The sequence below is a fragment of the Coregonus lavaretus genome, assembly GCF_964263955.1.
Source record: "Coregonus lavaretus genome assembly, contig: HAP1_SCAFFOLD_922, whole genome shotgun sequence".
NCBI classification, from domain to species: domain Eukaryota; kingdom Metazoa; phylum Chordata; class Actinopteri; order Salmoniformes; family Salmonidae; genus Coregonus; species Coregonus lavaretus.
Genome location: NW_028156249.1, coordinates 14,385 through 40,523, shown reverse-complemented (window position 1 = coordinate 40,523; position 26,139 = coordinate 14,385). Strand labels below are relative to the sequence as shown.

Here is a 26,139-nt window from a genome sequence, read left to right as displayed (position 1 = left end):
TTTTTAATGAATTTATTTGCAAATTATGGTGGAAAATAAGTATTTGGTCAATAACAAAAGTTTCTCAATACTTTGTTATATACCCTTTGTTGGCAATGACACAGGTCAAACGTTTTCTGTAAGTATTCACAAGGTTTTCACACACTGTTGCTGGTATTTTGGCCCATTCCTCCATGCAGATCTCCTCTAGAGCAGTGATGTTTTGGGGCTGTCGCTGGGCAACATGGACTTTCAACTCCCTCCAAAGATTTTCTATGGGGTTGAGATCTGGAGACTGGCTAGGCCACTCCAGGACCTTGAAATGCTTCTTACGAAGCCACTCCTTCGTTGCCCGGGCGGTGTGTTTGGGATCATTGTCATGCTGAAAGACCCAGCCATGTTTCATCTTCAATGCCCTTGCTGATGGAAGGAGGTTTTCACTCAAAATCTCACGATACATGGCCCCATTCATTCTTTCCTTTACACGGATCAGTCGTCCTGGTCCCTTTGCAGAAAAACAGCCCCAAAGCATGATGTTTCCACCCCCATGCTTCACAGTAGGTATGGTGTTCTTTGGATGCAACTCAGCATTCTTTGTCCTCCAAACACGACGAGTTGAGTTTTTACCAAAAAGTTATATTTTGGTTTCATCTGACCATATGACATTCTCCCAATCCTCTTCTGGATCATCCAAATGCACTTCAGACGGGCCTGGACATGTACTGGCTTAAGCAGGGGGACACGTCTCGCACTGCAGGATTTGAGTCCCTGGCGGCGTAGTGTGTTACTGATGGTAGGCTTTGTTACTTTGGTCCCAGCTCTCTGCAGGTCATTCACTAGGTCCCCCCGTGTGGTTCTGGGATTTTTGCTCACCGTTCTTGTGATCATTTTGACCCCACGGGGTGAGATCTTGCGTGGAGCCCCAGATTGAGGGAGATTATCAGTGGTCTTGTATGTCTTCCATTTCCTAATAATTTCTCCCACAGTTGATTTCTTCAAACCAAGCTGCTTACCTATTGCAGATTCAGTCTTCCCAGCCTGGTGCAAGTCTACAATTTTGTTTCTGGTGTCCTTTGACAGCTCTTTGGTCTTGGCCATTGTGGAGTTTGGAGTGTGACTGTTTGAGGTTGTGGACAGGTGTCTTTTATACTGATAACAAGTTCAAACAGGTGCCATTAATACAGGTAACGAGTGGAGGACAGAGGAGCCTCTTAAAGAAGAAGTTACAGGTCTGTGAGAGCCAGAAATATTGCTTGTTTGTAGGTGACCAAATACTTATTTTCCACCATATTTGGCATGGGACCATTAAAAATCCTACAATGGGATTTTCTGGAAAAAATTTTCTCAATTTGTCTGTCATAGTTGACGTTTACCTATGATGAAAATTACAGGCCTCTCTCATCTTTTTAAGTGGGAGAACTTACACAATTGGTGGCTGACTAAATACTTTTTTTCCCCACTGTATATACTCACTATAAACAGAACAAAAACTTCACACCCGCATTTTAAGCCATCCCCCCACTCTCTCGCTCTGTCTGTGTCATGGTACAGTTGTTGTAAAACAGTGAGCAGCTCCTCTCCTCTCCCCTCTCATAGTACTGGGCTGGGGGTGGCCTGGGGAGCTGAGGGAGGGAGGCAGACAGAGAGCTTATGGTCCATGACACTGTGCAGCGTGGCCCTGGCGCCCATAGGCTTTTATTGAGCTGCTGTGCTGCACACAATAATGAGAGTTCATCCCTCACAGCCCTGTGGGTTATAGAAGGGGTGGGGGGTTCACAGAGCATTGGGGTGACAGAAGTGTGTGTGTGTGTGTGTGTGTGTGTGTGTATGTGCATGGGGGAGTTTGCTCCAAGCAGCGCAGGGGAAATGAAGGGATATTAAGGGAGAAATGAGAGTGAGCGCCGAGGGGTCTAGAGAGATATCACGTGTCTGGATTTAGCACCAGTCACTCTGCCTCCTACCATTGCACCTTTACAGAGTGCTCAGCAAAGTGGAAGAGGGAAAGGTGGGGGAGGATTGTGGAGTGTGTGTGTGTGTGTGTGTGTGTGTGTGTGTGTGTGTGTGTGTGTGTGTGTATGTGTGTGCGCGTGCATGTGTGCGCGGGTGCGTGCGTGTGTGTGTGTGTGTCTCTGTGTGTGTTTGAGGGCATCAAAAGGACAGTATAAGAGTTAGAGTTTGGGTTGGACAGTGGTGGAGTGTTATGGTGTAGAAAGATTTTAATGTTTTATTGTCACTTGCACAAGTACAGTGAAATACCTTTCTTACAACCTCTTTCCCAACAATTAAGAAATCAATATCCGTAGTACTATAAAATTAAGTAAAGTAGGACAAAAACACACGAGAAATAGAAATAAGAAGAACACGAGAAAGTAAGTAGCTATATACAGGGTCAGTTCCAGGGTCAGTAGCTATATACAGGATCAAATCAGTTCCAGGGTCAGTTCCAGGGTCAGTAGCTATATACAGGGTCAAATCAGTTCCAGGGTCAGTTCCAGGGTCAGTAGCTATATATAGGGTCAGTTCCAGGGTCAGTTCCAGGGTCAGTAGCTATATACAGGGTCAAATCAGTTCCAGGGTCAGTTCCAGGGTCAGTTCCAGGGTCAGTAGCTATATACAGGGTCAAATCAGTTCCAGGGTCAATTCCAGGGTCAGTAGCTATATACAGGGTCAGTTCCAGGGTCAGTTCCTAGGTCAGTAGCTATTTACAGGGTCAGTTCCAGGGTCAGTAGCTATATAAAGGGTCAGTTCCTGGGTCAGTAGCTATATACAGGGTCAGTTCCAGGGTCAGTGCCAGTCCCATATTTACAGTGTGCAGGGATACTGGAGTGGTAGAGGTAGATATGTATAGGGGTAAGGTGACTAGGCATTAGGATATATGAGAAACAGAGTACCAGCAGCGTATATAATGATTGTATGTGAGTGTGTGTGCGTGCGTGTGTGTAGAGTCAGTATGAATGTGTGTGCGTGTTATGTGTGTGAACCAATGAAGTGTGTTTGTGTGTGTGTGTGTGTGTGAGTGGGTGTGTGGAGTCCTGTGGGCGTGCATAGAGTCAGTGCAAAAATAAAAATAAAATTAAAGGGTCAATGTAGATAGTCTGCGCAGCCATTTTGTTAGCTATTTTGCAGTCTTATGGCTGGGGATAGAAACTGTTCAGGAGCCTGTTGGTATCAGAATTGTTGCTCGGTACCGCTTGCCGTGTGGAAGCAGAGAGAACAGTCTATGGCTTGGATGGCTGGGGTCTTTAACAATTTTCCGGGCCTTCCTTTCACATCGCCTGATACAGAGGTCCTGGATGGCAGGGAGTGATGTACTCGGCTCTCCGCACCACCCTCTGTAGCGCCATGTGATGGAGGGCGGTGCAGTTGCCATGCCAAGCAGTTACAGCCAGTCAAGATGCTCTTAATGGTGCAGCCGTATAACTTTTTGAGGATTTCAGGTCCCATGCCAAATATTTTCAACCTCCTGAGGGGGAGAGGCACTGTCGCGTCTTCTTCACGACTGTGTGTGTGTGGACCATTGTAAGAGGTTGTAGGCCTATGTAAGTGAGGGGAATGTGGATAGACTTTTTGAGGTTTTGGTTGTTTTCTAGTTCTCCTGAATTGCTCTAAAAGCTAATTTCATAAACTAGTCTAGTATATTATTAGTCTAATGTCAAAGCTATATTGTCTGGTAATTACTGATCAATATTCACTCTGGAACAAAACACCAAGTATAATTTGCCAAATTCATATTGGCTAAAAACACATCTAGATATAATTGATTAAATCTGGTAGTCATGATAAAGAAGTTCCGATCACAAAGTAATACTCATGAGTTCCATCTGATATCACAAGTAGAGAAAAATGCTTTCTTGTAGTACAAACCCAAACAAAGTCACAGACAGGCTTACCTTTGTTAACAACATTTGGGAAGACGAGCTCTGTCTATTAGTGATCAGTGATCACCATAACTGTCTGTGAAGTAATTGAAAGGAGTTTCCTGGAATAGAGAATAAAGGGAGAGAGTCCATCTGCTTCCTATCGAGGCATTTCCTGTGTTTCCGAGAGCAAATGCCTGTATTAACATCACCCTCAGGCGCGCACACACACACACACACTCACACACTAAATCAACCAGAAAAAACAGCCAGAAAATACACAATTACACAAGCACTGGCTTAGGCCTGCCATACACAGTATTTACAGTAGCCTTCACACAAACATGAAGTAGATATGTGGTAAGAAAACATAGGGACTCCCTAAAAACATGCCACTTTGATACAAGTGACTTTTCGTAGCAGGTTAGGAGAGCATTTTTGCTAACCCTAACTGTTTTCCCAACCTTAATCTAATTCTCCTAACCTGATAGGAAACAGTCCTAGCTGTATCAAAGTGGCTTGTTTTTATGGAATCTCTTCATCAAGAAGGCATAGCGAATGTTTCATGGAGTTTGGGTTGTTGTAGGATGTGTTTCAAGCATTTTCTATGAAATATGCAATCCCACTTACTCTGCCGAAAGTTATTTTCTCAAGAATGATGGGCAAGGATGCTAAAGTGGTAGGTCATCAAAGAGGCATGTGACGCAATAGTCTGTTGGGGTGTGCGTGTGTATGTGTGTGCGCGTGCATGTGACAAGATGGGCGTGCCTTGCCTGGGCGTGTTAGAGTCCAGCCGGTAATATTTCGCATTGGACATGAGGGGACGGCTCGCCCCGCCCATTCAAGGCTGGCTGATCTCTTGCACGCTTTTGTTCAAACTCAAATCAAGTCAGTCATAATCGCCTGCCTACCCTTTAGCTACTACACTGTAATATGTGAATAGCAGCAGACAACAAGAATTTCGCTCTTCATATTGATTTCTTTAGACGGCTCTTATTTACAATGTTCATGGTTTTGTCAGCCAGTAGTTGTATTTACGTTTGAAGAGTAAATACATTGGCATTTTAGTTAGCTTGTGAAAACGTGCGCGACGACTTCAGATACGAGCAAGGTGTTGGGACAAGGCAACAACTATAATTTTGGAAGGACAGATTTGACACAACTTTCAGACTAATTTTCACCAGGTTGAACTCTTGGATAGCTTCTATGTTTCTTCTATAGGCTAGTTTTGGACTGTTGTCTTGGCGTCTGAGTCTGTTTCTCATATTCCCTCTCTGGAAGTCTATGGAGAGAAGCTGTTCAACTTGGATGTTATCCTCACGCGACTCTGGATTTAGTTACGTACTGTGAGACGTACAAGCGTACCCTCAGAGGCCAGACGTTGAATGTTGACTTTACGACAAGAATAGTCGAAAACACCTAACTTTACCCGATTTGAATGCCTTTGCAAGGATTTAGCTGGTTTCTGTGCTGCAGGCAGGGTTTCAATTTGCTCGGACGGGACTATGGGGAGAAAGAGGAGGAAGAATCTTTTGAGTTGCGCAACAAGGAGGACCTGACTTGCAACAGACGTGTAAGTAACCTTATCTGCATGCATAATTAGTATTACCATGTTAATATTATTTGTATGCCCCCTCCTCCCCTATGATGCAGTTATACTGCGTTGTTAAGACTTGTCATACACATCTATGCATAGCCTATGACCACCTTATAATGTATTTTTTCCATCTTCCTGACTACTAAATAACAGCCAATATGTCAGTCAGTTGGGAATTTGCTACATAGGGAGAGTTAACATATTAAATGCCTTATAATAACACACCATAAAGGCTGACGCTACATGTTTATAAAATGTAATCAAGCATTTAACCTGTATGGAACATGTTTGAGAGTACACAAAGTAGAAATTGTATTTTAATCTCATTGCTTACTGACACCTGTAAATTGTATAACATAGTTATAACTAAGCATAGGCTACATAGCCAGCATAAATCATGGTGCATCTTGCTTTGAAGGACAACACATAAGTGGCAGCTATAAGTTGATGAACCAATTTCATTCCTCAACACAGAGAGGTATAGCTGGCTACATTACTCTTCGTCACCCTAGTTACCCACCCTCCTAATTTTGCCCTGAGCACCAGCTCATGAATACACTCACTGCTGGCTATGGATTCAGCAGCAGGAAAAGGAAGCAGAGTTGGGCCAGGGCAAGGTCTATCCATGCAAAAAAAACATTTGATTAGAACCATATTCCACGTTAGAATCCTATCCAAGATTGATACACATGGTAACATACAGACATAGGCAGGAATGAGCAGCCTATGTGCATAAAGATAGGCCTAGCCTAGAGGTTGTAGTAGGTCAGCCTTGTCACAGAGCCCACATTTACAGTTTTGAAGTGGTACCACTACCATCATGCTGACCTGACAGATTCCTTTTCCAGGATACAGGGAGTGTGTCAGGTCATTCATGTGATCTGCTCCCTCCATCACAATAAAATACAATCCCACTGTCATGGATACAGTGCACACAGACAGACATAATGTGTGTTGATCCCTGTATTTGGCCTGTTCTTTGAAGCCTGGGCAACATTGAGCAATCCCACACAGTGTGATGCAACCAATAAAGCCCAGTGTTGGATGGAATCGATCCTGTGGCGTCCGTCCACTCTATGGCAAACAAGACTGTGGCCTTGTCTTCTCTCAGTAATGTTAGTCATCTAATCGGGCACAGAGAGTTCAGCATTGTCCGCCCACTTGTGAGGGGTCATTGTTGCCTTGTATTGAGGTAACCTCTTTACGTCAATCTAGGACACAATGTACTGTACCCTCACATGTCCATTAAAAAGGAGCTTTACCTAGAATTTATTGTCAAAGTCAATATTATTGACCGCAGCTTAGCAAGCCATATAGTTGTAGGCCTAATTCAATATTTCTTCATGTTACGCTTTCAGTCATATTTTCTGTGTTGCTTGCAGTGCTTAGCTTGACTTGGGCAGCATATCTTCTTGCACAACATTAGCTAACCACTCCAAGAACATGGTTTGAAAATGTTCCCATCTATCACAAACTGAAACACCCATCCAGCAGAATAGTCCACTCTCCCCTCCTGTTCACCTCTGAAGATGCTATGAGTGAAAGTCTATATCCATTCATATCATCCCTTCTGTCTGCCAGCTGTTACACACTTTTGTTTTAGAAACTTGAGAGAGATAAGTTTTTATGAAAATGGTCTTGAATTGCGATGGATAGGCAGGTCTCTTCCCAGCAGTCCAACTGCACTAACAGACGTCTGGTCTGGAGATAAGAGGAACATCTGGTGCTCAGGGGGATCCAGAGAGGTGTCAGTACTGGAGAGTTGTTCTTCTTGGCAAACATCCCATGTCTTGATCATTATACACCATCTGTCTGGCAGTGATAGCTAATAAAACTCCAACCATGGTCCATTTCCTCAATCAATGCAGGGTTATAGTAGTATGTCTCAGTTAAGTCCGCCTGATGGGCTTAAAGTAAGACACTCTCCACCTCAGTGGAGGCTGCTGAGGGGAGGGCGGCTCACAATAATGGCTGGAAAGGAGCGAATGGAATGGCATCAAACACATGGAACCCATGTTTGATGTATTTGATACCATTCCACTAATCCCGCTCCAGCCATTACCACAAGCCTGTCCTCCCCAATTAAGGTGCCACCAACCTCCTGTGCTCCACCTCCCACCATGTAGCATAACCCCCCCATCCAAACCTAGCCATGCATCTCCAGCCCAAAAATTGTCACCACCCCTTAGCCCCTCAATCATGCCTTCTCACTTTACCCCTTTGTGACTTGTGACTTACAGGAGGGTAAATCCATTTGAGTTCTCACTTTTTGACAGCATCCCTTTTGATTTGAATGAAACCTTCCATACATATTTGCCCATTGTAGAAGTACTCAGAAAGTGACTTTTTGGACCTGAATCCCAAAACATTCAAGAGGTGCTCAAAATGACTTATTTTGCATATCCCACCATACCATGAGACATCCATGTCTTCATAACTGGAAAATATCAATGGTTGAGATTGATATCATGTAAAAGCTTGCAAACAGGTTTGTCAAACTGTTTTCTAATATCTGTAAAAAAAAGAAGAAGTCATTTTTTAACCTTAATCGTCAATTATCTCAAAACTGATTTTTTTTTTACATATTCGCATATGTTGTAGCTTAGACCCTATTTTACATCATCTGAGGTATTTGTGTTGTGCCGGCCATCGGTTGAGACACAACATGCTCTTGAATACAGGGTGGGTGTAATGTTTTGGCTGATAAATGTACTAAAATGGGAATCAAATAGACATTTTAACATTCATATAATACCACAAAGATGGTTGGAGGTCCACACATCAGAGAATGTTGACTTGAATGGGAATATGTTGTTTTACATTTGAGCCTACTGTCAATCCTCCATAGGAAATCTGTTGAAATCATTGAAGGATAGATAATAGTATATACATGACCAGTTGACATTCGATGGTAGGTGGACCGACGGCCATCTTTGTGGTAGTTATTAGAACTTAAAATTATATTATTGAAATGACACCCACCCTGTATTCAACAGCGTGTTGTGTCTCAGCCGATGGCGGGCACAACACTAAAACCTCAGATTATGTAAAGTTGCGTCTAAGCTACAACATATGCGAATATGAAAAAAATCGGAGTTTACGCGTTTTTAGATCATTTACATTCAAGCTAAAAGAAAATGTCTATTCAAAACATTTTTGTGCAATTAATCATTAAATATTTTGACAACCCTGTTTGACAACCCTGTCATATGGATTTACCCAATTGTCACGATCGTTGAGAGACGGGTCAGACCAAGGTGCAGCGTGGTATGCGAACATGTTTATTAATACTAAACACAAAACAAAACAAACCGACGTGACGTGACGTGACGTCCAAGGCTATACACAATACAAGCCTATACACAGAACAAGATCCCACAAACATAGTAGGCAACTGGGCTACCTAAGTATGATCCCCAATCAGAGACAACGAGCGACAGCTGTCTCTGATTGGGAATCACACCCGGCCAAACATAGAAACACAACTCTAGATCCTAAACATAGAAAACATAGATTCACACACCCTGACTCCACAAACAAGAGTTCCATACGTCAGGGCGTGACACCAATAGTGCGCTGCACACTTCCTTTCCCAAAAGAGAAGAAAGAGAGTACCCTCTAAAGAACATCCCTGTTCAAATCAATAATGATCTAATTTCACATTAATTGTGTCGCCATCCATATTGTATTATCTGGACTACAGTGAGCATAGGCTATGTGAATGAGTGGTGATGGGGGTTTGGCCTATTGTACATACCACTGCCTTTGGTTTGCTCCAGTGACTTAGGTTATTGTGTGGTCATAGTTTATTGTGTGGTCATAGGTTATCGTGTGTTCATACCCTTTTCTACAACAGTAGCCCTAACCTCCCACTTGGGATTTTATCAGCTCCTTAACTACAACCGGACACAACTTCCTAGAAAATATTGATTATTGATTTCCTGCCTACTCCTAATCCTGTTTCCTCCCGGCCTGCCCCCTCTCACTGATGTGTGCTGGATATAGAAACGACCAGTCAATATTACCTGCTGAGCCAACCATTAGACCTCAGCTGACACAGACTAAGCATGCACCACTACAGCACACTTTCCAAAGGTGGTTTTGGGGGTGGGGTCGGAGGGTGGGTGTTGTAGATGAGTCCTGGTCTGGGGAAAGCCCTACAGGGAAGTTCCACTGTTTACACAGTGGCCTCAGTTACGTCCAGCGTTTGACAAGCCGCACTTTGAGACAGGAGGTCAGACCTCCCAGGCCTCCCTGTGTGTGTGTGTTGGAACGTTTTCTCTGTAAAAGCCTGTTAGCTAAATGGTCCCTGCTGCTGCCAGGGATGACCACAGCTACCCACAGGCCTGGTGGAGGAGTGAGGAGTCTCCCCTCCGCTCCAGATACATCCATCCAACATCTTCACCACCACCACCATCTCCTACGTCGGCGTTTTCCTCTGTGGTGCCAAGAAGGGCTGTGAAGTGTAAAAGCCGTAATACTGAAACCATGGAGTGACGCGCTGTACCCGGCCTTTGCTCCAGCTGAGGTTGGAGGCATGAGTCAGTTGTGACGCTTGTGCAGGCTTGGCTGGCAGAGCGGTCCCTGCCTGGACCAGTTCAGAACCTTTCCCCTGCATGTTTACAATCCGGATTCAAAGAAATTGCTCTCCCAACAGCTGCCCAAACAGTCAGGCAGACTGAGCTGAATGCATCCAGTGTTGAGATAGCCAGGGCACTAAGGAGAGGACATCCGTCATTCTTTCTCCCTTCCAGGTTTCCACTTAAATCTCAGCATTCTGCTAGATGCAATGTGAAGTTAGGCCTAGCTATGTTTGCCACCGGGCAACGCGCCCGTCTACGACAGCTGCCAGCGTTACCGGGAAGAAACAGGCCCTGGCTTGCCCGAATGTGGGTCCCGTTAACCGGGCTACGGCGATGCCCCTGCCCTCCCCTCCCCCCTCTTTATTAAAAAAGAGTCTTCAGAGGTGTTACGGTACACTGGTTTATATTTGGTTTCCGTTGCGTCGCGGCCTCACCACCTTCAGGCCACACATCTGGTCCTCAGGCTGGCGTTGGCAGAGCCCGAACATTTCATCCTGGTTACTCAGCCTCCCAGGAGAGCTGCAGGGGGAGGAGGGAGGAGGGGCTGGTGGTGGAGGGGGGCCAGAGGAGAGCGGAAGTGAGCCACGGAACGAATACATCACAGCATCTCTCCCTCCCTCCTTCCCGGCCCCGCTCCAGTCCGGATGATTCATCCCCTGCCTGCCCTCTCTTCCACTCTGTCTACTCTCTCCAGCGAGATCAACTCTGCCAGACTTCTGAATAGCCATTCCCTCCTTTTTTTCTCCTTCTATCATTTTTGGGACTATGCATTTAAAGAGGTAGCCTAGATCAGTGGCTCCCAAACTGGGGGGGTGCACAAAGGATCGACAGGGGGGGACGCTTTCAACTTACTCTTGAAAGTTGTAATAGTGGAATGCACAAGGTGCAATTTCGAAATTGGATAATGCATCATCAGTTTTCCTCTTGTCATGTCAGTCATTGCATACCTTAGAGAGCTATCTCTAACTTGTCAGAAATATCCAGATCAACTAGCCCATGTCAGCTAACGTTTTTTAGCTATGGTTTTTAGCCCATAGATTTTGTTGTAATGTTAGAGTCACTCCAATATCACATGAATACACATTAGACATGGCAAAATGTATTGAATGGCATGAAAATGAGCTTTAAAACTGCAGAATCTTCCTGAGTGAAAAAGTTTGGGAGCCTCTGGCCTAGTTAAACAGACAGGGGTAATAATGTTCAGTGACAGTGTTCTTTTCTTAGAGAGTACCTACTCAAAATAAGACTGTGGAGGATTTATTTATTGGATTTATAAGCAGACTTGCCATATGGCAATTGACAAACAGTGACTTCAATCAGTTCAGACACCAGTTCTCTCTCTGTCAGACATGGCAGGCTCAGGCTGTGCCATGGTGTGAGCAGAATGTCTAGAGAACGGGACTTGGCCAGACAGTTGAGGGTCGACAAGAGGGCCAAGCAGAGCCAGGAGCAGGGGAGGGCCACAGCCCGCTCAAGCCTCATTCACAAATTGCTTTACGACACCATTCAGTCATTTCTGTCGGGCTCGTCTGACGTTTACGGTACCTCTCCCTGGGTTAAACTTTAACTCAGTCATATTACCCACACCTTTTTCTTATCCTTTCATTTGACCTCCGGCCCTCCGCCCGGCGTCTACCCTCATACAGAGTAGTAGTAGTAGTACTGTAAAGTACCCTCATACAGAGCGCGTACTGTAAAGTACCCTCATACAGAGCGCGTACTGTAAAGTACCCTCATACAGAGTAGTAGTAGTACTGTAAAGTACCCTCATACAGAGTGCGTACTGTAAAGTACCCTCATACAGAGCGCGTACTGTAAAGTACCCTCATACAGAGTAGTAGTAGTACTGTAAAGTACCCTCATACAGAGTAGTAGTAGTACTGTAAAGTAGTAGTTGGGTTTTTCTTTACCCATTTTTTGTCATTCTTTCTGAAGCACTTTGCAGCGTGTGTTTGCAGAGGCAGAGTCCTAAACTTAACAGACCCAGCAGTAAAATGTGGTGTTTGAACAGCGAGGGGCCCAGAGCTGACCTGGATAGTGTTTCAGGTAGGCCAGAACCCCGGGCCGCCGCAGGGCCTCCCTCAAGGCTGTGACTCCTCAGAGACAACAACACAGGCCACAGAAACACACAGCGCACCACGGACACGGGCCAACTGGATCACAGGCTAGCTCTGATGAGGTTTTCCAAGGTCAGGCTAGGAATCCTAAGGGCCCATACGCAGTAAAAAAAAAATGGCTGCTTCACAGGGCACACCAGAATTTAAAGTCCACTATTCCACCGTGAAAATTGATTTAACTTGATTGCTAGCAGGGGCTCCGTGTATTCAGTTGACACAGCCCACCTCAACTCCCATAAGACCAACTTGGTGAGAGGAGTGTTACTTTACAGACGGATTGGATTTTGTATATCATTCAATGTGGGTATAAGTTGTGATCGATGTCCAGCTGTTTCTTTCCTAAACAACAAGCTAGTAGCCACTGCAACAATGTACTGTAAAACAGCCATGTCTCTCAGTGCAAGGCAGAGAGAGGGGTGAGGATATACGGCTGTTTAAGAGGAAAAGTACTGTACAGTGAAATGATGTTGGCCCCTCATTGTGATTTTCCAGGAAATGAAAAAAAGCTCTCTGCTTAATCATCAGTGCAGTTAAAGTAGAAACAGGAGTCTGTCTACACCCTCATTTATGGGCCTAGTCTGTTTGTCTCCCTGGTCTGGCCTCTCTCTCTCTCTCGGTCTCTGTCTGTCTGTCTCTCTGTCTATCTCTGACAGAGGAGTGCCATTAGCATGTGAGGGTAGGCTATACTGTGTTACAGCCTTGGCTGGTCAAGTGACCTAAAGGTTCAAGTGCTCTGGCTAGAAGTGTTTGCTAAGCAGAAAAGTGATTTATTTCTGTTGGTTTACTTTGACACTGTACCAACATTAGTCTTATGGAACTTGAATATATCATTTTCTCATTTGTGTGTTTATATAACAATAATTCAGAGGTTAAACAAAGAAAGACTCATACAGCTGTGTGAGATAGGAGTGCGACCGACCACAAATAACATTTTATGTTAGTCGCCTTTTTCACAGAAACGGCTGGATGTGTATAAAAGGGTGTAGGGTGTGTGTTGAGCTAAAGCACAACATCATCCTCTGTTTCTGGCTCCTGTTAAATGAGCCTCTTTTGCATGCCATATTTCTCCCCACCATCTCACACTTGCATGTGAAAGCCAACCATTACAAGAACAGAGCAGCTATGTGCCTGGTGTGGCTGCCAGGAAAGGCAGGCTGCATGCTATACTGTAACACACAGGGCTGTCTGGGGGGAAAACCTTCAGGTGGGCAATCACCACATCTAGACCTAGACTACCTCAGAACTGACCTGTGAACTACTTTTTTTGTGGGGAGCATGATTTGCCTACCATGCTAACTGTCATAGCACATTAACTAGCCTACATCAACTCTCTACAGGGTTATCTACCTTGAACTGATGGGTCTGTAGCTCTCTCAGATCACCCCTCATTAAACATGTATGTTGTAATCAGAATGCAGACTCTTCCCAGCTAGCACATAACGTTATGAGATCCAAATGTTTCTTAGATCTTGGTGAGAGGGTGGTTGCCCTATGGTTATTTTGCATACAACCTTCCCAAAACCTTATTTGAATGGTGCAGGATAATTGCTTGGCTTTGGAACATTCTAAGCACATTTAAGGAACTTTAAAAAATCTACAGGAATCTTGGTATTTAATTTCCTAAAAGTTTAAACATGGTTACATTTAATTTAAATGTTGGTAATGTTCTAGGAATGTTCAGAGAACATTAAGAAACAACGTTCTTCTGTGGGATTTTCAGTAGTTTCATAATAACGTTTCCTACATTAGGAATCATGGTTCTATTTAAAGTAATGTTCTCACATTGTTCCGGGAACGTTAAGAAACAACGTTCTTCTGTGGGAATTTCAGTACTTCAGCATTAATGTTTCCTACAGGTTTCCTCATGGTTCTATTTAAAGTAATGTTCTCACATTGTTCTGAGAATGTTAAGAAACAACGTTCTTCTGTGGGACAGTTAACCCAAACTAAGCTATCAGGGTTATTAAAAGTCTTATTAAAACATGTTCTCAGAACATTATTTTTATTACCTTCAAACAACCTATAATTTCCGTTCTCAGAACATTAATAAAACCTCTCAGGAAAATGTTCAGGGAACCATGGTAAAACATTCTCAGAACCTCCCTGCAACCTAAATATGAATGTTCCCACCAGAACAGGCGAAATGTTCACATCCGTTCTCAGAACGTTAAAAAACATCAGTTTTACCGGTCAGGAAACGTATGACTTCGTTCCCAGAACCAATGGGAAACTAAAAACGTACGTGTCCACAACTTTCAAGGAACCAAATGTGCTAGCTGGGTTAAGTGTTTTTTTTTTTTTTTTTCACAGGGTCCACTTGAGGTGACTCTCTCTCAGCCGACTCGCACAGCCAATGGGACAAACGGGTAAGTTGTTTGTGTGTGTGTTTGTGTGTTTGTGTATGCCTGAGTGAGCACATGTTGTGCTGCTTTTAGGAAGTCAGTGTTCCAGTTTTTCAGAACGTTTACGTCAGAAGTTCCTCTATAGCTCTTGATGTTGGTGTATGATTCTGTGTAGAATGATCCGTCACCAAGCACAGACATCATTAGTACCCAATCTCTTTATTTTTTACTTCCCTCTACAGAGCTTGGTTCATGGGGTTTCTCATATAGTATGCCTGACCACACACGCACACACACACACACACATGCAGAAGTACACGTAGGATCTTAATTTGAGCCAATTTGCTACAGCAGAAAGATGATCCTCTGTAGCTCAGCTGGTAGAGCACGGCGCTTGTAACGCCAAGGTAGTGGGTTCGATCTCTGGGACCACCCATACACAAAAATGTATGCACGCATGACTGTAAGTCGCTTTGGATATAAGCATCTGCTAAATGGCATATTATATTATTATTATTATTATGATCCTGCAGCAACAAGAAATGTGAATTATTATGTGGATTATAATGAATGGTCATTTCTGTAGGGGTTGATACATTTTTCGTAAGGGAAAATCAAGTCTCAAAGTGGAAATTACAGACTTCAGAAGCCTTTTAAACCTCAAATACACTACAAGTTCTCCTGCAACAGGGTGATCAAATTAAGATTCTATATCTGTAGTACGCGCCACTACCAGATTTGCAGGCCATGTGTCAGCATGAGACAGGGTGACTCTCACACCCGGGTGCAAGATAAGACAAACACACACGGACCACTTGACCTCCACCAGCAGCAGAGGTCGTGGCGGTCTGAAGACGTGACGTCAGTGTGGGATGGTGGTGGTGGAGGGGGAGATGAGGGATGTCAGTCCTCAGGCCTGCACCACACTATCAGTCAGGCATCACATCCATATCTACCCCCTCCCCACTTCCACCTCACTCCCAGACAATCTCAATCTCAGGCCTCTCAGAGCACAGACAGTTTGGAGTGAGTGAAAAGCCCTAGAATTATACAGTTGAAGTCGGATATTTACATACACCTTAGCCAAATACATTTAAACTCAGTTTTTCACAATTCCTGACATTTAATCCTAGTAAACATTCCCTGTTTTAGGTCAGTTAGGATCACCACTTTGTGAAATGTCAGAATAATAGTAGAGAGAATGATTTATTTCAGCTTTTATTTCTTTAATCACATTCCCAGTGGGTCAGAAGTTTACATACACTCAATTAGTATTTGGTAGCATTGCCTTTAAATTGTTTAACTTGGGTCAAACTTTTCAGGTAGCCTTCCACAAGCTTCCCACAATAAGTTGGGTAAATTTTGGCTCATTCCTCCTGACAGAGGTGGTGTAACTGAGTCAGGTTTGTAGGCCTCCTTGCTCACACACGCTTTTTCGGTTCTGCCCACAAATCTTCTATAGGATTGAGGTCAGGGCTTTGTGATGGCCACTCCAATACCTTGACTTTGTTGTCCTTAAGCCATTTTGCCACAACTTTGGAAGTATGCTTGGGGTCATTTGGAAGACCCATTTGCGACCAAGTTTTAACTTCCTGACTGATGTCTTGAGATGTTGCTTCAATATATCCAAATAATGTTCCTTCCTCATGATGCCATCTATTTTGTGAAGTGCACCAGTCCCTCCTGCAGCAAAGCACCCCCCACAGCATGATGCTCCCACCCCCATGCTTCACGTTTGGGATGGTGTTCTCTGGCTTGCAAGCAACTCCATTTTTCCTCCAAACATAACGGTGGCTTCTTCCTTGCTGAGCGGCCTTTCAGGTTATGTCGATATAGGACTCGTTTTACTGTGGATATAGATACTTTTGTACCTGTTTCCTCCAGCATCTTCACAAGGCCCTTTGCTGTTGTTCTGGGATTGATTTGCACTTTTCGCACTAAAGTACGTTCATCTCTAGGAGACAGAACGCGTCTCATTCCTGAGCGGTATGACAGCTGCGTGGTCCCATGGTGTTTACACTTGCGTACTATTGTTTGTACAGATGAACGTGGTACTTTCAGGCGTTTGGAAATTGCTCCCAAGGATGAACCAGACTTGTGGAGGTCTACAATCTTTTTTCTGAGGTCTTGGCTGATTTCTTTTGATTTTCCCATGATGTCAAGCAAAGAGGCACTGAGTTTGAAGGTAGGCCTTGAAATACAGTGAGGGAAAAAAGTATTTGATCCCCTGCTGATTTTGTACATTTGCCCACTGACAAATAAATTATCAGTCTATAATTTTTATGGTAGGTTTATTTGAACAGTGAGTGACAGAATAACAACAAAAAAATCCAGAAAAACGCATGTCAAAAATGTTATAAATTGATTTGCATTTTAATGAGGGAAATACGTATTTGACCCCCTCACAATCAGAAAGATTTCTGGCTCCCAGGTGTCTTTTATACAGGTAACGAGCTGAGATTAGGAGCACACTCTTAAAGGGAGTGCTCCTAATCTCAGCTTGTTACCTGTATAAAAGACACCTGTCCACAGAAGCAATCAATCAATCAGATTCCAAACTCTCCACCATGGCCAAGACCAAAGAGCTCTCCAAGGATGTCAGGGACAAGATTGTAGACCTACACAAGGCTGGAATGGGCTACAAGACCATCGCCAAGCAGCTTGGTGAGAAGGTGACAGCAGTTGGTGCGATTATTCGCAAATGGAAGAAACACAAAATAACTGTCAATCTCCCTCGGCCTGGGGCTCCATGCAAGATCTCACCTCGTGGAGTTGCAACGATCATGAGAACGGTGAGGAATCAGCCCAGAACTACACGGGAGGATCTTGTCAATGATCTCAAGGTAGCTGGGACCATAGTCACCAAGAAACCAATTGGTAACACACTACGCCGTGAAGGACTGAAATCCTGCAGCGCCCGCAAGGTCCCCCTGCTCAAGAAAGCACATATACAGGCCCATCTGAAGTTTGCCAATGAACATCTGAATGATTCAGAGGAGAACTGGGTGAAAGTGTTGTGGTCAGATGAGACCAAAATCGAGCTCTTTGGCATCAACTCAACTCGCCGTGTTTGGAGGAGGAGGAATGCTGCCTATGACCCCAAGAACACCATCCCCACCGTCAAACATGGAGGTGGAAACATTATGCTTTGGGGGTGTTTTTCTGCTAAGGGGACAGGACAACTTCACCGCATCAAAGGGACGATGGACGGGGCCATGTACCGTCAAATCTTGGGTGAGAACCTCCTTCCCTCAGCCAGGGCATTGAAAATGGGTCGTGGATGGGTATTCCAGCATGACAATGACCCAAAAACACACGGCCATGGCAACAAAGGAGTGGCTCAAGAAGAAGCACATTAAGGTCCTGGAGTGGCCTAGCCAGTCTCCAGACCTTAATCCCATAGAAAATCTGTGGAGGGAGCTGAAGGTTCGAGTTGCCAAACGTCAGCCTCGAAACCTTAATGACTTGGAGAAGATCTGCAAAGAGGAGTGGGACAAAATCCCTCCTGAGATGTGTGCAAACCTGGTGGCCAACTACAAGAAACGTCTGACCTCTGGGATTGCCAACAAGAGTTTTGCCACCAAGTACTAAGTCATGTTTTGCAGAGGGGTCAAATACTTATTTCCCTCATTCAAATGCAAATCAATTTATAACATTTTTGACATGCGTTTTTCTGGATTTTTCTGTTGTTATTCTGTCTCTCACTGTTCAAATAAACCTGATCATGTCTTTGTCAGTGGGCAAGCGTACAAAATCAGCAGGGGATCAAATACTTTTTTCCCTCACTGTACATCCACAGGTACACCTCCAATTGACTCAAATGATGTCAATTAGCCTATCAGAAGCTTCTAAAGCCATGACATAATTTTCTGGAATTTTCCAAGCTGTTTAAAGGCACAGTCAACTTAGTGTATGTAAACTTCTGACCCACTGGAATTGTGATACAGTGAATTATAAGTGAAATAATCTGTCTGTAAATAATTGTTGGAAAAATTACTTGTGTCATGCACAAAGTAGATGTCCTAACCGACTTGCCAAAAATATAGTTTGTTAACAAGAAATTTGTGGAGTGGTTGAAAAACTAGTTTTAATGACTCCAACCTAAGTGTATGTAAACTTCCGACTTCAACTGTATAACATAGCTGATGAACAGTATACATGCCTGATAATGTCACAACTCGCTACAAGAGGACAACTCAAACAGGAAAGGGAGAGGGAGGAGGGCTGAGGGAGCGGTGAGCCTCGAGTCAGACGGGACATGCAACCTCCTGAGGGAGCGAGAGGGGGAGGGAAGACAGGGTGAGCGAGGTGACTCAATCTCACTTCAGGAACACACCCTGGAGGGGCGAGGCTGGCGCAAGCGTGTGTGTGTGTGTGTGTTGCCACCTCCACAGAGCAGAGAAGAGCGGGAGGCCTCAGAGCTGTCACACAGGTGATTTACTGCTGGCTCTGTAGGGAGTGTGTTAAATAACTGACTGACTATAATCTTCACACTAAGAATAATGTGATGTGGTACTCAACCATTACCTGGCCACTGGCCACACCTATCTAATGGCCCATTTCAAAGCAGGCAGGAGACACTGTGACATATAGTCAGATTTATCTCACATTTATTCATACAGATTAGACCAGTTTAATTTGTTTTTTAGGGGCCCATTGAGAGTGAATTTAGAAATTTCAGTCACAAGTGAATGTAGACTAAGCAGAATACATCTGTATTGAAAAGCACTGTAATATTGAAGGGATGTGGAGGGTTTGTACTATTCTGCAAGTGAGCGTCATAGATTTATGGTCATCCGGAATATGAAAAGTATAGGCTCCAACAGGACATCCCACACCTCCGTCTGTGTGCAGTAACCTTTATAGCACCTCAATTTGAACATGATTAGTCATGTCATGTAGTCGTTATTACTCATTACGAGCCCTGCAGGCTTCACTGTGAGCATGTTCTGTTCTGCGGTTAGAAAGCTTCTCCAGAGCAGCTCAGTGGGCGTAGTTACATGTGTATTCACGTCCACAGTGTCTAGTGTGAAGTGAACAAAGCCTGTGGTTCGCTAGGTTGATTGAGTTGTGATACCGCAGAGAGAGAGGAGACAGGTGTGGGATCAGATGGGAAGGCTGGCATGTGCCCATATGGGCAACATAGGTCTACACTACCAGTCAAAGGTTTGGACACACCTACTCATTCATTTCTTCAAATAGCCACCCTTTGCCTTGATGACAGCTTTGCACACTCTTGGCATTCTCTCAACCAGCTTCATGAGGTAGTCACCTGGAATGCATTTCCCCGAGTGGCGCAGTGGTCTAAGGCACTGCATCGCAATGCTAGCTGTGCCACTAGAGATCCTGGTTCAAATCCAGGCTCTGTCGTAGCCGGCCGCGACCGGGAGACCCATGGGCCGGCACACAATTGGCCCAGCGTCATCCAGGGTAGGGGAGGGACTGGTCGGCAGGGATGTAGCTCAGTTGGTAGAGCATGGCGTTTGCAACGCCAGGGTTGTGGGTTCGATTCCCATGGGGGGCCAGTATGATTTTGTATTTATTTTTTAATGAATGAACTCACTAACTGTAAGTCGCTCTGGATAAGAGCGTCTGCTAAATGACTAAAATGTAAAAATGTAATTAACAGGTGTGCCTTCTTAAAAGTTAATTTGTGGAATTTCATTCCTTCTTAATGCGTTTGAGCCAATCAGTTGTGTTGTGACAAGGTAGGGGGGTATACAGAAGATAGCCCTATTTGGTAAAAGACCAAGTCCATATTATGGCAAGAACAGCTCACATAAGCAAAGAGAAACGACAGTCCATCAATACTTTAAGACATTTCAAGAACTTTGAAAGTTTCTTCAAGTGCAGTCGCAAAAACCATCAAGCGCTATGATGAAACTGGCTTTCATGAGGACCGCCACAGGAAAGGAAGATCCAGAGTTACCTCTGCTGCAGAGGATAAGTTCATTAGAGTTACCTGTATCTGAGATTGCAGGCCAAATAAATGCTTCACAGTGTTCAAGTCACAGACACATCTCAACATCAACTGTTCAGAGGGGACTGTGTGAATCAGGCCTTCATGGTCGAATTGCTGCAAAGAAACCACTACTAAAGGACACCAATAAGAAGAAGAGACCTGCTTGGGCCAAGAAACATGAGCAATGGACATTAGACCGGTGGAAATGTGTCCTTTGGTCTGGAGTCCAAATTTGAGATTTTTGGTTCCAACCGCTGTGTCTTTGTGAGACGCGGTGTGGGTGAACAGATGATCTCCGCCTGTGTAGTTCCCACCGTAAAGCATGGAGGAGGAGGTGTGATGGTGTGGGGGTGCTTTGCTGGTGACACTGTCTGTTGGACCGCAGATTAAAGGAAAAGCAGCCAACAAATGCTCAGCATATGTGGGAACTTCTTCAAGACTGTTGGAAAAGCATTCCAGGTGAAGCTGGTTGAGAGAATGCCAAGAGTGTGCAAAGCTGTCATCAAGGCAAAGGAATCTAAAATATAAATTATATTTTGATTTGTTTAACACTTTTTTGGTTACTACATGATTCCATATGTGTTATTTCATAGTTTTGATGTCTTCACTATTATTCTACGATGTAGAAAATAGTAAACATAAAGAAAAACCCTGGAATGAGTAGGTGTGTCCAAACTTTTGACTGGTACTGTATATCAGGTTAGGTGTTGTGTGTTAGTTTCCCATTGCATTGCCCTACTGTCCCAGAGTGGCAGCTCACCCATGGTGCCTGTCTAGTACAGAGTAGACAGACGGTAGACAAACAGTAGACAGACAATAGACAAACAGTAGACAAACTGTAGAGACAGTAGACAAACAGTAGAGAGTCAGTAGATAGACAGTAGACAGACCGTAGACACCCCCTTATTCCAGCATGTGGTGCCAAGCTCAGTGTCAGCAGCAGTCAGGCCCATGATGTCTAACAGAGGCCTGTCATACAACCTTAACCCATACAGTCTGTCTGGTGCCTTTATGAAATGCCTCCATGGCCTAAATGTGCCTATCAGCCTACTGCCTGCCCATCAAACAGGACAGGAGCCTCTCGCTCACATGCATCCATATCTGTCTCACATCATCTCTATTTTCTCCCCACTACTTCCCTCTCCCGCCTCAACTGAGCCCCTCGTTGGCAGCCCAGAGACAGACAGAGGAGTGGGAGGCTAGGAGACACACAGGAGGCAGAACACAGTGGGACCACTGAGGGCAGCTCTCGCTAGCTTTTTTACCCCACTCTCTCTCTCTCTGTCTCGGTTTCTTTCTCTCTGTCCCTCTCTTTGTTCTCCCTTCAATGAAACACACTCTCTCTGTCAAGAGCATGACTCTTGCTGTGGGATGCCAGACAATGATGGCTTGAAGAGACTGAAAGAGACAGTGTTTACGACTGTCTTTGGAAGTGTGTGTGTGTGTGTGTATCTGTGTGTTCCAAGAAGTCCTTGGATGTGGTCTGTGTGGTAATTGCCTGTGTGTGTCAGTACTCAGACAGAACTAGGAGCTCTTATGTCAGCTCTCCACTAATCTAACCATGACAGGTTTATTAAGTTGACCGGCAGTGCAGCTTCAAGTGCCAAGTTATCAAGGCTTTGTTAATGCAGCTTATTCATGCTCCTGAAATGCATTGTTTTCCTCCTTTCAAGACATCCCCTTCCTTCACATGCACATTGTCAATGTCACATACACGCATGCATGCCCTCACAAGCACACAAACACACAACACACACACACACACTTCCTGTCCTCTCCCTCCGGTTTTCCCCCGAAACACGTTTATGCACTCCCCTCTGCCTAGTCCAGAATTCCTTGGCAGTGGTCTTGAGTAAACAGTGTATTTTTAGAGCTGGGAGGTCATATAGGCCCACTCTTAATCACCACATTCCCATTTTCCCACCAGCCCCCTCCGTCTCAGCTCAGACAGAGGCCCAGCAATGCACACTGGAGATGGAGAGGGGAGGAGGATAGGATGGGGACTTGAGAGAAAGATGGGCCTCTTCCCTCCCTCCACAGATACCACAAAGAGACTATCTGTGATTGCTCATTACCTACCTACAGTATGTGTTGTACAGTGAGGGAAAAAAGTATTTGATTCCCTGCTGATTTTGTACGTTTGCCCACTGACAAAGAAATGATCAGTCTATAATTTTAATGGTAGGTTTATTTGAACAGTGAGAGACAGAATAACAACAACAACAAAAAACAGAAAAACGCATGTGAAAAATGTTATAAATTGATTTGCATTTTAATGAGGGAAATAAGTATTTGACCCCCTCTCAATCAGAAAGATTTCTGGCTCCCAGGTGTCTTTTATACAGGTAACGAGCTGAGATTAGGAGCACACTCTTAAAGGGAGTGCTCCTAAGCTTAGCTTGTTACCTGTATAAAAGACACCTGTCCACAGAAGCAATCAATCAATCAGATTCCAAACTCTCCACCATGGCCAAGACCAAAGAGCTATCCAAGGATGTGTCACGAGAATTTCTAACTTTAAATAATCCCCAGAGGGTGTAAGACTCTAGATAAGAATGAATTAAACAAATTCTCCAGTCTGCAAGGGATCAGCCATTTTATTCATGAGAGCGCTCTGGCGCTAAAAACACACACAGCCTTTTTATACGCGTCCACAAAAAGGACTTTGCTCCGCCCACCTTTAGGCGGCCTGTAACTTTCCACAGTATAGAATGTTTCAACAGTTTCTAGGTCCCCTTACTATGGAATGCTCGTCTCCAACAGTTTCTAACATCTTCCCTGTTAGTGGTTCTATTGTCTTATAACTCTAACACAGTTTACACAGTTATACACTATCGGGGTGGAACACTTTAGTCATTAAAATAAACATACAAATTCATCTATCAGGATGTCAGGGACAAGATTGTAGACCTACACAAGGCTGGAATGGGCTACAAGACCATCGCCAAGCAGCTTGGTGAGAAGGTGAAAACAGTTGGTGTGATTATTCGCAAATGGAAGAAACACAAAAGAACTGTCAATCTCCCTTGGCCTGGGGCTCCATGCAAGATCTCACCTCGTGGAGTTGCAATGATCATGAGAACGGTGAGGAATCAGCCTAGAACTACACGGGAGGATCTTGTCAATGATCTCAAGGCAGCTGGGACCATAGTCACCAAGAAAACAATTGGTAACACACTACGCTGTGAAGGACTGAAATCCTGCAGCGCCTGCAAGGTCCCCCTGCTCAAGAAAGCACATATACAGGGCCGTCTGAAGTTTGCCAATGAACACCTGAATGATTCAGAGGAGAACTGGGTGAAAGTGTTGTGGTCAGATGAGACCAAAATCGAGGTCTTTGGCATCAACTCAACTCGCCGTGTTTGGAGGAGGAGGAATGCTGCCTATGACCCCAAGAACACCATCCCCACCGTCAAACATGGAGGTGGAAACATTATGCTTTGGGGTGTTTTTCTGCTAAGGGGACAGGACAACTTCACCGCATCAAAGGGACGATGGACGGGGCCATGTACCGTCAAATCTTGGGTGAGAACCTCCTTCCCTCAGCCAGGGCATTGAAAATGGGTCGTGGATGGGTATTCCAGCATGACAATGACCCAAAACACACGGCCAAGGCAACAAAGGAGTGGCTCAAGAAGAAGCACATTAAGGTCCTGGAGGGAAGATCTGCAAAGAGGAGTGGGACAAAATCCCTCCTGAGATGTGTGTAAACCTGGTGGCCAACTACAAGAAACGTCTGACCTCTGTGATTGCCAACAAGGGTTTTGCCACCAAGTACTAAGTCATGTTTTGCAGAGTGGTCAAATACTTATTTCCCTCATTCAAATGCAAATCAATTTATAACATTTTTGACATTCGTTTTTCTGGATATTTTAGTTGTTATTCTGTCTCTCACTGTTCAAATAAACCTACCATTAAAATTATAGACTGCTCATGTCTTTGTCAGTGGGCAAACGTACAAAATCAGCAGGGGATCAAATACTTTTTTCCCTTACTGTATTTGAAGGTTTCCCCAGAGACCAGTGTTTGTCTAAAAAGCCTCTGTGTTATTTGACAGTTGCTCATGTGTTTGTTCAGATGTCTAAAAAAGTCTGGGTAACTTGCATCGCTTTCACTACTGTATATGAGCCATGGTTTAAAGCTGGACATTGACCTCCTGGTTGAGCTCATCATAGCCGTGTGTGTTGTGCACTGCGGCTGTTTTACACCCCCATTTAGCCTTATCTGGACGTTTGACCCCTCGGATCACAAATCTCAACTCCCATGTCATTTCCTGGGCTGGTTACTCAGCGACTGATGTAACATAACCCTGCATGAGAGGGCTTTGATCGGGCAACCGTGGTTAGTCCCAAATGGCACCATATTCCCTATATAGTACACTACTTTTGAACAGCCTTATGGGCCCTGGTTAAAAGATGTGCACTACATAAGGAATAGGGTGCCATTTGGGACGCAAGCCATGTTCATAAGGATGCACTTTGTATTCCGGAGCGGAGCAGACCAGCAGTCTGGCTCTGACCACTGGCCTCCAAGCCCCAGAGCAAGGACACTATGTTTTTACAACTTTAATTAACATCTCGTTGCTTTAATTTGATCTGAACCAAAATCAATTACTCATCAGCTCGGCTACTCAGGCCTCCACGAGTCTGACTGAATGGTAGACTCAACAGACTCAGAACGCCCAATCCCTCTGCTCAAATATTTAGTCCAGAGAGGACATGAAAAAAACAAGATCCCCTTGTTATGTCGAGATCACATCGTATTTATCTCATGATCACGACATAACAAAAGTTATTTTCACGAGATAATCAAAAGTACCAAGCATCATCCATTAATTTGTTCAGATGCACGATAACCACCTCATCAAGGAGCCCTGTGACTGCGTTGATCGCAATGCACTCGTGGGGCATTTAAGCCCTGAACGATGCCTGACAGGTAGCACTGTCTCCCAGGCTGCGTGCCGCACCCAAGACCACAGCCAATCGCATGCAAGGAACAACACAGCTAATTTGGCTTGTCTTGTGAGCTAGCTAGTTAGCTCTTAGCTCAAGGTAAGGGACATTTAGCTCGTTAACATTCTAATTTATAAAATGATAATAAGCTCCAAACACAAATGAAAGCATGATAGCATGAAATGTACCATACCTTAGTGTAGCAATCAATAAAAACGTATGCGCTGATCCACTGTGGGCTCTGCCGCCTCAGCCACACTCTTACTCTATCATCAATACGTCCCCTCCTATTTATAGAGTTTATCTCGTGATCTCAACAAAACCATTTTTGTTATGTCATGATTATGAGAAAATTATCTTGTGATCTCGGCAAAACAACTTTTGTTATGTTGTGATCATGAGATAAATAAATTGTAATCTCAACATAACGAGATCATTAAAAAAAATTATAATATGGCCTCTCTGGACTTCCGTATATATTAGTGTGTCTTCCATCAATATGAAGCATAACAGAGATGTATATTGTCCACTCAGATCAGGATTGAGGATGCCTTGTCAGCTGGATCTGATCAGTTGCTTTATTTCCTTCCTGTTGAGTGATTGTGAAAGAGAGTGGCAGCGTGAGATTGAAACTAGGCCACACAGAGAGAGAGCGAGAGAGAGCCCAGTGGTGGTGATAATCACTGATCAAATAGAATGTTGAGCAGTCAATCAGACTTATATTTGTCCGCCCACTCTTACTCAGCCACA

General features: G+C 44.3%; 1 protein-coding gene across 1 annotated transcript in view; it reads left to right on the top strand.

Moving 5' to 3' along the window:
* Positions 1-4,740: 4,740 nt before the first annotated feature.
* The window catches only part of LOC311126557 (pleckstrin homology domain-containing family H member 3-like), a 35,628-nt gene continuing 14,229 nt past the window's right edge, over positions 4,741-26,139 (top strand). The window contains exons 1-2 of the mRNA XM_084200550.1: positions 4,741-5,409; positions 14,444-14,499. Of these exons, the coding sequence (XP_084056676.1) occupies positions 5,275-5,409; positions 14,444-14,499 (191 nt within the window). The 5' untranslated portion in view covers positions 4,741-5,274. The remainder of the gene's footprint in view (positions 5,410-14,443; positions 14,500-26,139) is intronic.